Raw genomic sequence first — 13975 nt, forward strand, 5'->3', positions numbered from 1 at the left:
CAACAGTTTTTAGTAAGGATGCAAAGAATAATAGCCACCTCCAGCATTTTTTTTTTTTTTATCATTTTCACAAAAACGTCATGCCCCTAGAATATTTTGTTGCATGAATATCTGCAATACATGCTATATGTCAAAAGAAAGAACAGAGCCTCTGCTTTTAAACCTATTTTACTCTAGCTTCATGCTTTCATTTTTTTAATCAACACTTGAATTTGGTTTCATAAGTTTCATTACAAAAGTAAAATTTTGAACAAAAAGCTGGGATTGGATTCAGAACAAATTATCAAAATTGATCAAAAAAATATGTAGTAGATCACTTCCATCAATAATTATTTTACGCATGCATCTGTTTGCACACGTGATTGTTTGTTTCTGCTTCTTCTTCACCATGTTTTGATTCCTGAGATTCTGTACTCTTTTAGAAGACGTTTATAATAGTGCCTCCTAACGTAAAACAGTGAAAACACAGAAAGCCAGACAATTCCCTCATTAGTGAAGAAAGAGTTAAATTGATCAAAAGTGACACTAAAGACATTTATAAGATTCTATTTCAAATAAACACAGTTCTTTTGAACTTTCAATTCATCAAATATTCTTGAAAAATTACATTACGGTTTTTACAACAATATGAATAACTGTTTTCAACATGGATAATAATCTGAAATGTTTCTTGAGCAGCAAATCAGCATATTAGAATGATTCTGAAGGATGGTGAGACACTGAAGACTGGTGTAATGATGCTGAAAATTCAGCTGCGCATCACAGGAATAAATTACATTTTACAATATTTTCAAAAAGAAACCAGTTCTTTTAAATGGCAATAATATTTGACTATTTCACTGTATTTTTAGTCAAATAAATGCAGCCTTGGTGAGCAGAAGAGACTTCAAGCTGAGTTTTTTCTTGACAGAATCATCATCATCTCTAAGTGTGTGTTTGTAAGGCTTTTTTCCTGATGAAAGGCTGAGCGCTGCAGACAGTGAAGATGCTGGGAAAGGATATCAGGCTTGCTGATGACTGAAAATATCTCTCTTCTCCAAATAAATTTGTATAGTACTTTCTCAAACTTCTTGGCAAATCTGAACCAGGGTTAATATACTTAGCAAAAACTAAAGTCAAAGTAAAGAAAACTTAAGGAACACAATGTGTGTTGAAAATACAACTGAACTAGTTCACAAAAAAATTTAAAGTAATTAAAAATAAAATAGCTTAAGGCATGAATACCTTTGCTCCCAATCACTAAAATATGAAAATAATTGATCACGCTGCAAAAGTCTGATATTGTTCCTCAGTATTTTTTGTGTTGTTTTCTTGTGTAAATATCTAAAGATCCTTAAACCAAGATACATTGACTTGAGAAGCAAAATGACGTAAGATAAGAAGTCTTTAAGAAGACCAAAATGAGGCAGGTTTATGATCTGCTAATGGGCTCAGAAAAAAACTTAATTCAAAGGGAAAACAAGTTTTTATACACCACTGACAGATATTTGTTCTTGTTTTAAACAAACTCACTTAACTTTGTTCAGTTTCTCAGAAAACAAGATGTCATAACTTCATTTTGCATCTCAAGTGAATGTATTTTGATTTAAGGATGTTTAGAAACTTGTATCGGAAAACAAGACAAAAATCCTGAAGATATAAATTTTTAGCAATGCATGCAGCATCTTTTTTTATGATTTTAAAACTTTGGGCCCTATTTTAACGATCTAAGTGCATGGTCTAAAGCGCATGGCGCAATTGCGTTTAGGGCGTGTCCGAATCCACTTTTGAAAATGGCGCCCGGCGCATGGTCTAAAAGGAATGTCCCTATTCTTTTAATGAGTAATGGGGTGTGTTTTGGGCATAACGTGCCATAAACCAATCAGAGTCTCATCTCCCATTCCCTTTAAAAGCCAGTTGCACTCACGCCATGGCGGATTCGCTATTTACACGGCGGAATTTACAAGCGGAAAAACTGAACACTTCTCTATTGAGGGAATGGATCTGCTCGTGCACGTAATTCTGATACATGCAAAGACTATCCATTATGACATGTAGGCATTTTTATATTTATGTACACAATAATAATCTTTTACATTATAATCCTTTAATTTGTCATTTTTAAAAATGTTTACATGCTGCTGCGCATCCCTGTGTGTGTAATAAGCAAAGTGTACGTGCATTGTGCACCCACCTCTTTAAATAACAAAAAAAATAAAAAATAAAAAATAAAAAAAATGGTTTCATAAGTTTCATTACAAAAGTAAAATTTTGAACAAAAAGCTGGGATTGGATTCAGAACAATGATCAAAAAAATATGTAGTAGATCACTTCCATCAATAATTATTTTACGCATGCATCTGTTTGCACACGTGATTGTTTGTTTCTGCTTCTTCTTCACCATGTTTTGATTCCTGAGATTCTGTACTCTTTTAGAAGACGTTTATAATAGTGCCTCCTAACGTAAAACAGTGAAAACACAGAAAGCCAGACAATTCCCTCATTAGTGAAGAAAGAGTTAAATTGATCAAAAGTGACACTAAAGACATTTATAAGATTCTATTTCAAATAAACACAGTTCTTTTGAACTTTCAATTCATCAAATATTCTTGAAAAATTACATTACGGTTTTTACAACAATATGAATAACTGTTTTCAACATGGATAATAATCTGAAATGTTTCTTGAGCAGCAAATCAGCATATTAGAATGATTCTGAAGGATGGTGAGACACTGAAGACTGGTGTAATGATGCTGAAAATTCAGCTGCGCATCACAGGAATAAATTACATTTTACAATATTTTCAAAAAGAAACCAGTTCTTTTAAATGGCAATAATATTTGACTATTTCACTGTATTTTTAGTCAAATAAATGCAGCCTTGGTGAGCAGAAGAGACTTCAAGCTGAGTTTTTTCTTGACAGAATCATCATCATCTCTAAGTGTGTGTTTGTAAGGCTTTTTTCCTGATGAAAGGCTGAGCGCTGCAGACAGTGAAGATGCTGGGAAAGGATATCAGGCTTGCTGATGACTGAAAATATCTCTCTTCTCCAAATAAATTTGTATAGTACTTTCTCAAACTTCTTGGCAAATCTGAACCAGGGTTAATATACTTAGCAAAAACTAAAGTCAAAGTAAAGAAAACTTAAGGAACACAATGTGTGTTGAAAATACAACTGAACTAGTTCACAAAAAAATTTAAAGTAATTAAAAATAAAATAGCTTAAGGCATGAATACCTTTGCTCCCAATCACTAAAATATGAAAATAATTGATCACGCTGCAAAAGTCTGATATTGTTCCTCAGTATTTTTTGTGTTGTTTTCTTGTGTAAATATCTAAAGATCCTTAAACCAAGATACATTGACTTGAGAAGCAAAATGACGTAAGATAAGAAGTCTTTAAGAAGACCAAAATGAGGCAGGTTTATGATCTGCTAATGGGCTCAGAAAAAAACTTAATTCAAAGGGAAAACAAGTTTTTATACACCACTGACAGATATTTGTTCTTGTTTTAAACAAACTCACTTAACTTTGTTCAGTTTCTCAGAAAACAAGATGTCATAACTTCATTTTGCATCTCAAGTGAATGTATTTTGATTTAAGGATGTTTAGAAACTTGTATCGGAAAACAAGACAAAAATCCTGAAGATATAAATTTTTAGCAATGCATGCAGCATCTTTTTTTATGATTTTAAAACTTTGGGCCCTATTTTAACGATCTAAGTGCATGGTCTAAAGCGCATGGCGCAATTGCGTTTAGGGCGTGTCCGAATCCACTTTTGAAAATGGCGCCCGGCGCATGGTCTAAAAGGAATGTCCCTATTCTTTTAATGAGTAATGGGGTGTGTTTTGGGCATAACGTGCCATAAACCAATCAGAGTCTCATCTCCCATTCCCTTTAAAAGCCAGTTGCACTCACGCCATGGCGGATTCGCTATTTACACGGCGGAATTTACAAGCGGAAAAACTGAACACTTCTCTATTGAGGGAATGGATCTGCTCGTGCACGTAATTCTGATACATGCAAAGACTATCCATTATGACATGTAGGCATTTTTATATTTATGTACACAATAATAATCTTTTACATTATAATCCTTTAATTTGTCATTTTTAAAAATGTTTACATGCTGCTGCGCATCCCTGTGTGTGTAATAAGCAAAGTGTACGTGCATTGTGCACCCACCTCTTTAAATAACAAAAAAAATAAAAAATAAAAAATAAAAAAAATATATATATATACAGTATATTGCGCCAGACTTTAGACCAGGTTTTTGTTGGTCAAAGGCGCAGTCTATTTCAGTTGCCTCAAAATAGCAACGTGCCAGCAATGCGCCTGAACACACCTCGTTTTCAGACCAGCACGCCCATGGGCGCACAAATGGGCGCAAATGCATTTGTCATTTAAACGACGTGGTGCAGGACGTGAAAATGACAACTGCGTCGGGCTGAAACTAGCAAAAAACACTTGCGTCGCGTCTGGTGTCGCATTGCGCCGGGTGTATGACAGGGCCCTCTCTGTCTGATTACGAACTTTTTTAAGACTTGCAGAAGCCCTGCATCTCAAACATACTAAATCTGAACACAGTCGGAGACAGTGTTGAGATCTCTTCTGAAACTGACACATGTAAGATCCCTGGGCTCTTTTTCTCAGGAGAAACGTCTGAGCAGGGACCCGAGAGCACCATCCCGGTCCGTAATCCAGCCCTGAACCACGTGAAAGCGTCTCCTCTGCTCTCTTCCCTGACTTGAGCTTTCTGCCCGCATTGTGCAGCTGTCTGAGCTGGCGTCCCTCCCCTGACAATCTGCTCTTTAATAGCTAATATCAGGGTACATTTCCTGCGGCACTGGACTGGAACAGAGAGATGGGGGCGTCTCTGTCACACACGAACGTGGCTGCTGACTCATCTCCTCATCTATAGTGGCTCTCTCTCTCTGCCCTCTGGCTGTCTCTGGCATCACATCAGAGGGCCGTACTCTCTCTCTGCCTCAGATAGCGCCCATTTGTGCTGCTGCTGTCTCACTGATTAGATGTCATTTTCAGCTCTGACAATTTCTTACTTGTGTTCCATTTTTTTTATTTGTACACGTCTGTGGCACGGCTAGATCTGGAGGTGCTTTAGTGTCTTTATCTAGCCTCAAATGTTTTAGATGCACCAGGGAAAAGTAAGTAAATCAGCTTTCACTTTCAATAATGGTTCACTTAGTAATTAAGTTACTACTACTACTACTACTACTACTACTACTACTACAAATGTAAAGCACTTTTCCAGGTACAAAATGTACATCTAAACAAAACAAGCCCTGCAGCCTATGCATGCAAACACAGGACAGCATTGTATATGCACGGAAGTTTTGTCTTTTGTTGCTTCCCAAAGTTTTAAAGTATTCATTTTTGTGAAGTACTAAGTACTATTTTGAATATGTATGTAATAATTTAATATGTATGTTTATTAAAATAATAACAATGTAAATATTTATTATAAATAATATAACATTTCCATATACTGCATAATTTTATATTATATATATGTGTGTGCATAAATATTATATGCTATACTATTATATACTATTCATATAATAGCATAAAGTATAAAGTATACAATATACAGTCAAACCAAAAATTATTCCGACACCAAATATAATTTTTGAAAATGTAAAGCACTTTTCCAGGTACAAAATGTACATCTAAACAAAACAAGCCCTGCAGCCTATGCATGCAAACACAGGACAGCATTGTATATGCACAGAAGTTTTGTCTTTTGTTGCTTCCCAAAGTTTTAAAGTATTCATTTTTGTGAAGTACTAAGTACTATTTTGAATATGCATGTAATAATTTAATATGTATGTTTATTAAAATAATAACAATGTAAATATTTATTATAAATAATATAACATTTCCATATACTGCATAATTTTATATTATATATATGTGTGTGCATAAATATTATATGCTATACTATTATATACTATTCATATAATAGCATAAAGTATAAAGTATACAATATACAGTCAAACCAAAAATTATTCCGACACCAAATATAATTTTTGACTTTTTTTTAATAGTGTGTGCAGGACACTATAGTTCATTTATGTAAGTGAGGATAGCTAAATAAAGTAGACTGTGACATATTATACCCAAACATTCTTCATACAGTGGACTACCAGTAAAATTGATCAAAATTTGGGACCAAAATTATTCAGACACTTTGACCTGAACAAGTGTTTTTTCTTTAATTGCTAATGCGAACTTTTCACACCACAGATTTAACAAAATTAAGCATTGCTTGGTAATTGGTTGACATAAACTGGTATGATCTAATTGTGTACTTAAATTTAACAGCTGACAGCTATTCAACCGAATTCATTACATGCATTTCTATCAAAGTTATGTGATATTATCAAGGTGAATTTGATGAGTTCTTGTCATTTTATTTTCTAAACTATACCGAATAAACTGTGATAATGTGAGAAATGTTGAAGGTGTGTGAATAAATTTTGGTTTGACTGTATATAAAATATAAAATATACGATATAAAATTAGCAAAATACATACGAATATCATTTTATTTATATTATTTTTATTTATATAGCACAAAAAAATAAAATAACGACAAATAAATTAATTTGGGTTATTTTACAATATTTACATTTTGACCCTTATGGTGAAAACTGAAAATTAATTATTGAATAAAATATAATTAATTAATTAATACAATTACAAATACCGTCAGCAACATATGAGTATCCCTGCCATAGAGTATGCATATATTGCATACATTTTTTGCAAAGGCAAAGTTTAGTATGACCTTTACAGATAAGCCGCAAGCTAAGAAATTCACTTTGAATGCAGTGACATCGAGGTGGAAGATGACAAATACCTCCAAAGTATGTAGTCAAATGCATACATATACTCTTCCCACACATTATTCACTTCTCAGCCCTGACAAATGACTGTTATTTCATTTATAAGAGAAAAAAAGAAAACCTTGAATTAAACACATTAAACAGCCACTCCAAAAGAGCAGACTATCTCGCGCGCTGCTATCTGCTCTCTGAAGCCGCCCTATTAGTGTCTGAGCCTCTGCTATTCATTACATGCGGCAAATAAACTCTAGATAATGCAGCTTTCAGCCGCCCCCACAATTCATCTCTCTGACATCTACGCACATTAATATTCATTACCGAGTGGCATTTTGACAAACAAACGCCCAGCTCGCCGCAAACATTGGGAAAGGGAGAGAAGCGGTCGGGTGTGATGCTGCGTTCGGTATGATGTGGCGTGATTTATCGGGAGGTTTCTGGCCCTGCGTGATCATGTACTCAACTGGGTCACGGTGCCCTTCTTTATTCACAGGCTTTATTAATGCAAACAATACACCGGCTCGATTAGTTTTCTGATAACGGCTGAGGTGGGTCACCGATCCATGCATTTCCATTCCAGAGATACAAAGGGGGGAATTGACTAAAATGAATTGCACCCGCTGATGATAGCACCATTTATTTGCACGTGGTGCATGTGTTGTTTTAGCACCGTTCGCTAAAGAAATTATGCAAATTGAACAGCGCAAATATACACAAAAGACCTGTGGTAAATGCGATGTGCATGGTGCAAAAGCCAATTTTGAGTACTAAAGAGTGCAGGATGCAGCACACCATCACGATCTAACGTACTTAATGTGAATGCATAGCATCACTCCACAAAAGCACCTGCTTTATGAATAAGGTGCAATCAATAATGAGTCTCATTTACATAGAAAGGAGGCGTGTTTGCATGGGAAAGAATAAAAATGGCTTAATTTAGATACAGCTTATTCTTATTTTAGCACATTTAGTGCCTGGTTAACCTGGATTGCCATGTAGTCCAAAAGATGATGCATATAGTTGCAATTAAATAAAGTACTGCAGAAGATAAAGCTGTACTTCCTCCAAGGAATAGTTCACCCAAAAATAAAAATTTGCTTTGAATGTATTCTCCCTCAGGCCATCCAAGATGTAGATGAGTTTGGTTCTTCATCAGATTTGGTGAAATGTAGCATTGCATCACTTGTTCACCAATGGATCCTCTGCAGTGAATGGGTGCCGTCAGAATCCAAACAGCTGATAAAAACATCCACAAGTAATCCACATCACTCCAGTCCATCAGTTAACATCTTACGAAGTGAAATGCTTTGTGTTTGTAAGGAACAAATCCAACATCAAATCGTTGCTTCTGGCTAAATTATGAGTCCGTGATCAATAACCAGGAGAGAAATAAACACAGACCAAGCAGTGTTTACAGGCAAATACAGCCATAAACAAATATGTGGGTGTATTTTGATGTGAGAGGAAAACAGGAGATGGATTTTTTCACTGGAGGAAGTGTTATTATGGATTATGGACTAGTATTTTGACCAGAAACAATGGTTTGAAGTCTAAAACGGCTTATTGAAGCTTTTGGCTTCACAGGATGCTAACTGATGGACTGGAGTGGTGTGGATTACTTGTGGATTATTGTGATGTTTTTATCAGCTGTTTGGACACTCATTCTGACGGCACCCATTCACTGCAGAGGATCCATTGGTTAGGAAGTGATGCAATGCTACATTTCACCAAATCTGATGACGAAATGAACTCATCTACATCTTGGATGGCCTGAGGGTGAGTACATTCTAAGCAAATTTTTGTTTTGGGTGCACTATTCCTTTGAAAAAGTATTGCCAAAAAAAAAAAACATTGCACCGTCAGCAACATATGAGTATCCCTGCCATAGAGTATGCATATATTGCATACATTTTTTGCAAAGGCAAAGTTTAGTATGACCTTTACAGATAAGCCGCAAGCTAAGAAATTCACTTTGAATGCAGTGACATCGAGGTGGAAGATGACAAATACCTCCAAAGTATGTAGTCAAATGCATACATATACTCTTCCCACACATTATTCACTTCTCAGCCCTGACAAATGACTGTTATTTCATTTATAAGAGAAAAAAAGAAAACCTTGAATTAAACACATTAAACAGCCACTCCAAAAGAGCAGACTATCTCGCGCGCTGCTATCTGCTCTCTGAAGCCGCCCTATTAGTGTCTGAGCTTCTGCTACTCATTACATGCGGCAAATAAACTCTAGATAATGCAGCTTTCAGCCGCCCCCACAATTCATCTCTCTGACATCTACGCACATTAATATTCATTACCGAGTGGCATTTTGACAAACAAACGCCCAGCTCGCCGCAAACATTGGGAAAGGGAGAGAAGCGGTCGGGTGTGATGCTGCGTTCGGTATGATGTGGCGTGATTTATCGGGAGGTTTCTGGCCCTGCGTGATCATGTACTCAACTGGGTCACGGTGCCCTTCTTTATTCACAGGCTTTATTAATGCAAACAATACACCGGCTCGATTAGTTTTCTGATAACGGCTGAGGTGGGTCACCGATCCATGCATTTCCATTCCAGAGATACAAAGGGGGGAATTGACTAAAATGAATTGCACCCGCTGATGATAGCACCATTTATTTGCACGTGGTGCATGTGTTGTTTTAGCACCGTTCGCTAAAGAAATTATGCAAATTGAACAGCGCAAATATACACAAAAGACCTGTGGTAAATGCGATGTGCATGGTGCAAAAGCCAATTTTGAGTACTAAAGAGTGCAGGATGCAGCACACCATCACGATCTAACGTACTTAATGTGAATGCATAGCATCACTCCACAAAAGCACCTGCTTTATGAATAAGGTGCAATCAATAATGAGTCTCATTTACATAGAAAGGAGGCGTGTTTGCATGGGAAAGAATAAAAATGGCTTAATTTAGATACAGCTTATTCTTATTTTAGCACATTTAGTGCCTGGTTAACCTGGATTGCCATGTAGTCCAAAAGATGATGCATATAGTTGCAATTAAATAAAGTACTGCAGAAGATAAAGCTGTACTTCCTCCAAGGAATAGTTCACCCAAAAATAAAAATTTGCTTTGAATGTATTCTCCCTCAGGCCATCCAAGATGTAGATGAGTTTGGTTCTTCATCAGATTTGGTGAAATGTAGCATTGCATCACTTGTTCACCAATGGATCCTCTGCAGTGAATGGGTGCCGTCAGAATCCAAACAGCTGATAAAAACATCCACAAGTAATCCACATCACTCCAGTCCCTCAGTTAACATCTTACGAAGTGAAATGCTTTGTGTTTGTAAGGAACAAATCCAACATCAAATCGTTGCTTCTGGCTAAATTATGAGTCCGTGATCAATAACCAGGAGAGAAATAAACACAGACCAAGCAGTGTTTACAGGCAAATACAGCCATAAACAAATATGTGGGTGTATTTTGATGTGAGAGGAAAACAGGAGATGGATTTTTTCACTGGAGGAAGTGTTATTATGGATTATGGACTAGTATTTTGACCAGAAACAATGGTTTGAAGTCTAAAACGGCTTATTGATGGATTTGTTTCTTACAAACACACAGCTTTTGGCTTCACAGGATGCTAACTGATGGACTGGAGTGGTGTGGATTACTTGTGGATTATTGTGATGTTTTTATCAGCTGTTTGGACACTCATTCTGACGGCACCCATTCACTGCAGAGGATCCATTGGTTAGGAAGTGATGCAATGCTACATTTCACCAAATCTGATGACGAAATGAACTCATCTACATCTTGGATGGCCTGAGGGTGAGTACATTCTAAGCAAATTTTTGTTTTGGGTGCACTATTCCTTTGAAAAAGTATTGCCAAAAAAAAAAAAACATTGCAGAAAAAAAGTTTCATGCACATGTATTTTGCAATTATATTTAGTTTAGCCTTTTGCAGTATTTTTAAATATATGAATAATCTTTTTGACTTACTGACAAATAAAGAAAAATTTGAGCCAGATGTGTTGCAAAAGAATTGCTACCAAGAATTTTTTTGCAGAAAAAATTTGTATTTCATTTACATGCATCGGGGTTCTTTTTTTAATTAAATACAGCTTTGTCTTTTGCACTGTTTTTTTTTTTTTACACTGAAAGATTGCATGCAAAGTCATTGTAACTGTTTAGTGAACTCACCCCAAAGTGTTGACAAGAACAACTTTTGGTAACAGAAATGTGTTATGAATTGCACGATGCACAGAGAACACAAACGGCTGACGCTAGCGCATTATTTGTGTTTATGTGATGCATCTACGGGTCCACACAAACTGCATTTCCTCTGGCTCATAGAGATGAGGCACTGCTTTATAAGACAATAACGGCTTGTGAAGGAGCGTCTCTCTGACTTCAGGCTACACTTTTGCCTTAAAATGCCACAAATTAGATTACACCAGGTGTTTGAGCACAAACAGATATTTTGATTGGGCGAGCTTGACTGCTGGGCCTAAACAAGCAGAACAAAATAGAGTGAAGTAAATTACTGGTTCCAGAACAGGTTCCAGACATGTGTTGAGTGCACCTAATTCCACAATCTGCTTACGTACACAATTTTGTGCCATGAGACTCCAGCAACCTGATCCAGCTGTAATCCTGCAGAGAATACAGCCAACCCCTGGATCGCTAACAAACACATCACACAGGAGGATGCTGTTTGCTTTGGACCATCTGAAACAGCACTACGAGTCATATTGAACCACCAGAGCGATATATAACTTCACTGTACTGCGGAAGAATATCAAGATCAGAACCTGAACCTGAAGTGGGCATCATGCTATTTTCCACTGCTGCACATGAATATGAAGTACTGTACTGGTGCAACAGCAACACAATTACTGCAAAACGCCTGCCTAGGCCTCAAATTATGGCCTTTAAGCCGATTCTTGGAACATTTTTCTTGTTTCCAGTTCAGAGAGAGATCTTTGTGACAGAAATAGAAGAGGAGGTCAACTCTTGTCCAGGGACATCTGATGAATGCTTCTTCTGTAGCACAAAACGGCAATAAATCGCAGAACTCGCACAGATTCTTGCATTTTTCGGAGTGCTCTTTGCACGTGCAAAACTTGCCGATGATGCTAGGGTGTTCTGGGTGGTTTCTTAAGTCTTCATGATATGTCTTGTAACAAGAAACCCCTTCAGTAAACAAACCCCTCAGTTATCAAGTGTAAGGGTTTTAATCCTGCAACCGACTGCTAGGCTTTACATATGGATCAATGTAAAAGTGTGGTCACATTTACTGTTTCTCTATGAAATTTTGTGAGAAAAAATACAACAATTCCAGTGACGATTTATGCAAATGTTCAGATGCCAAAACAAACAACAAATGGTGCTAATATACACTCACGGTGTGCTGTACCACTAAAGAAAAAAGAAAAATCATGATCTTAACCCTTATCTCCATACCAAAATCTCAGATGGCCAGACAGTGATTTTCATCTTTTATGATCATTAAAATATTGGTGAGTAAGTAAATGTTTTGCCATTTCATTGTTCACCAATAATGAATGACCAATAACCAATAAAAATAAAAATAATCGAGTTTTGTTTACTTTAAATACAGCTTTGTTTTCTGCAATTATTTTTAAATAAAACATTTATTTAGAGTTGATTTGTTTGCTATCCAGCAGACTAGCTTTGGATGTTTGATTTGTTATTATCATTCATTTCATCCCATCCGGTCGCGCTTTCTTTCACTTAAAAAAAAAGTTTAGCTGAGCAACAGTAATTATGACCACACGTTATTTCTATGAATATAGATTTTTTGTTTTTTGCCATTTTATTGTCTGCCCATCTTTATTTATTTATGTTACTTAGTTTTGTTTACATGCATTGTGTTTGCATAATTTTTTTATTAACTATATAAATCATCATTTTGTCTCTGAAGACATACAAAATGACTGCAACCACTGCAACAGAATTCTTTCACTTGTGAAATTTCATGTGACCACACATTTTTGCAATTTTGTTGTCCACCATTCTTTGAAAAAAAATCATTTTTTTATTTTAGTTTTATTTACATGCATTATGTCTACAGTAATTTTTATTAACTATATAAATCATTTTGTCTCCAATAAGAAGCAGGATATTTTGCTGAGATTGCAAAAAGAACAGCTTTCTTTCGCTTGCAAAGTTTCACTAAGCGAGAGTAAATGTGACCATACCTTTTGCCATTTTATTGTCTGTCAATCTTTGAAAAAAAATCTTTAGTTTTGTTATACACTATAATTACAAGACTGAGATTGCATGCAATATCGTTGCAACCGTTTTCTTTCACCTGCAAAGTTTCGCTGAGCAACAGTAAATGTGACCACATCTTAAACCTATGATTTTTTTTTGTGCTATTTTATGATTGCTAATCTCAAAAAAAACATTCCTTTTGAAATTATACAATACACTCTGCTCTCTGTATCAAACATGTTTGTTGAAGACAGTCAAAGAAAAGTTGTACACTAAAGTCTAACACTTAGGGTTGGGGGTTTATTCAAGCAAGCATGAGCAGCAATAACAGTGATGCTTGTAAGCATGAGATAACGTCTCTTCTCTTACCTTTTCTGTCAGTGTTGCTGGCCACTATGGAGGGAGAGAGGCCTCTAGGCGGCTCCTTGTTGGTATTTTCCCTGGTGACCAGGGAACTCTTGTGTTTGAGGCATTTCGGGGCGTCCAAGGATTTCAGCTTCTTGGCGTGTTTGGTGCCTTTGTAGTGGGCCAATGCCTGGCTCTAGGAAACACAAAACAGGCCAACCCGTGGAGAGGGCCAGCCCGGACCAGGTGTTAGCAACAGCAGACAGGGCCGAAGGAGCTCTGAGCCATGAGCAAACAAGCTGCTGGACGCAGCGCTGCAATGTGGCACGATCGCATTTTATCGACTTCAAACCACCCTTACGTACACAATTTTGTGCCATGAGACTCCAGCAACCTGATCCAGCTGTAATCCTGCAGAGAATACAGCCAACCCCTGGATCGCTAACAAACACATCACACAGGAGGATGCTGTTTGCTTTGGACCATCTGAAACAGCACTACGAGTCATATTGAACCACCAGAGCGATATATAACTTCACTGTACTGCGGAAGAATATCAAGATCAGAACCTGAACCTGAAGT

At 36.6% G+C, this 13975-nt stretch overlaps 1 protein-coding gene across 1 annotated transcript in view; it reads right to left on the reverse strand.

The window, feature by feature from the left end:
• LOC107569797 (zinc finger protein 385D-like) overlaps window positions 1–13729 on the reverse strand; it is a 29155-nt gene extending 15426 nt beyond the window's left edge. The window contains exons 1-2 of the mRNA XM_016255953.1: window positions 13658–13729; window positions 13418–13589 (exon numbers count right to left, since the gene is read on the reverse strand). Coding sequence (XP_016111439.1) covers window positions 13418–13589; window positions 13658–13729 — 244 coding nt within the window. The remainder of the gene's footprint in view (window positions 1–13417; window positions 13590–13657) is intronic.
• Window positions 13730–13975: the final 246 nt, after the last annotated feature.

The sequence above is a fragment of the Sinocyclocheilus grahami genome, unplaced genomic scaffold (assembly GCF_001515645.1).
Source record: "Sinocyclocheilus grahami isolate Dianchi unplaced genomic scaffold, SAMN03320097.WGS_v1.1 scaffold1382.1, whole genome shotgun sequence".
In the NCBI taxonomy this organism is placed as follows: Eukaryota; Metazoa; Chordata; class Actinopteri; order Cypriniformes; family Cyprinidae; genus Sinocyclocheilus; species Sinocyclocheilus grahami.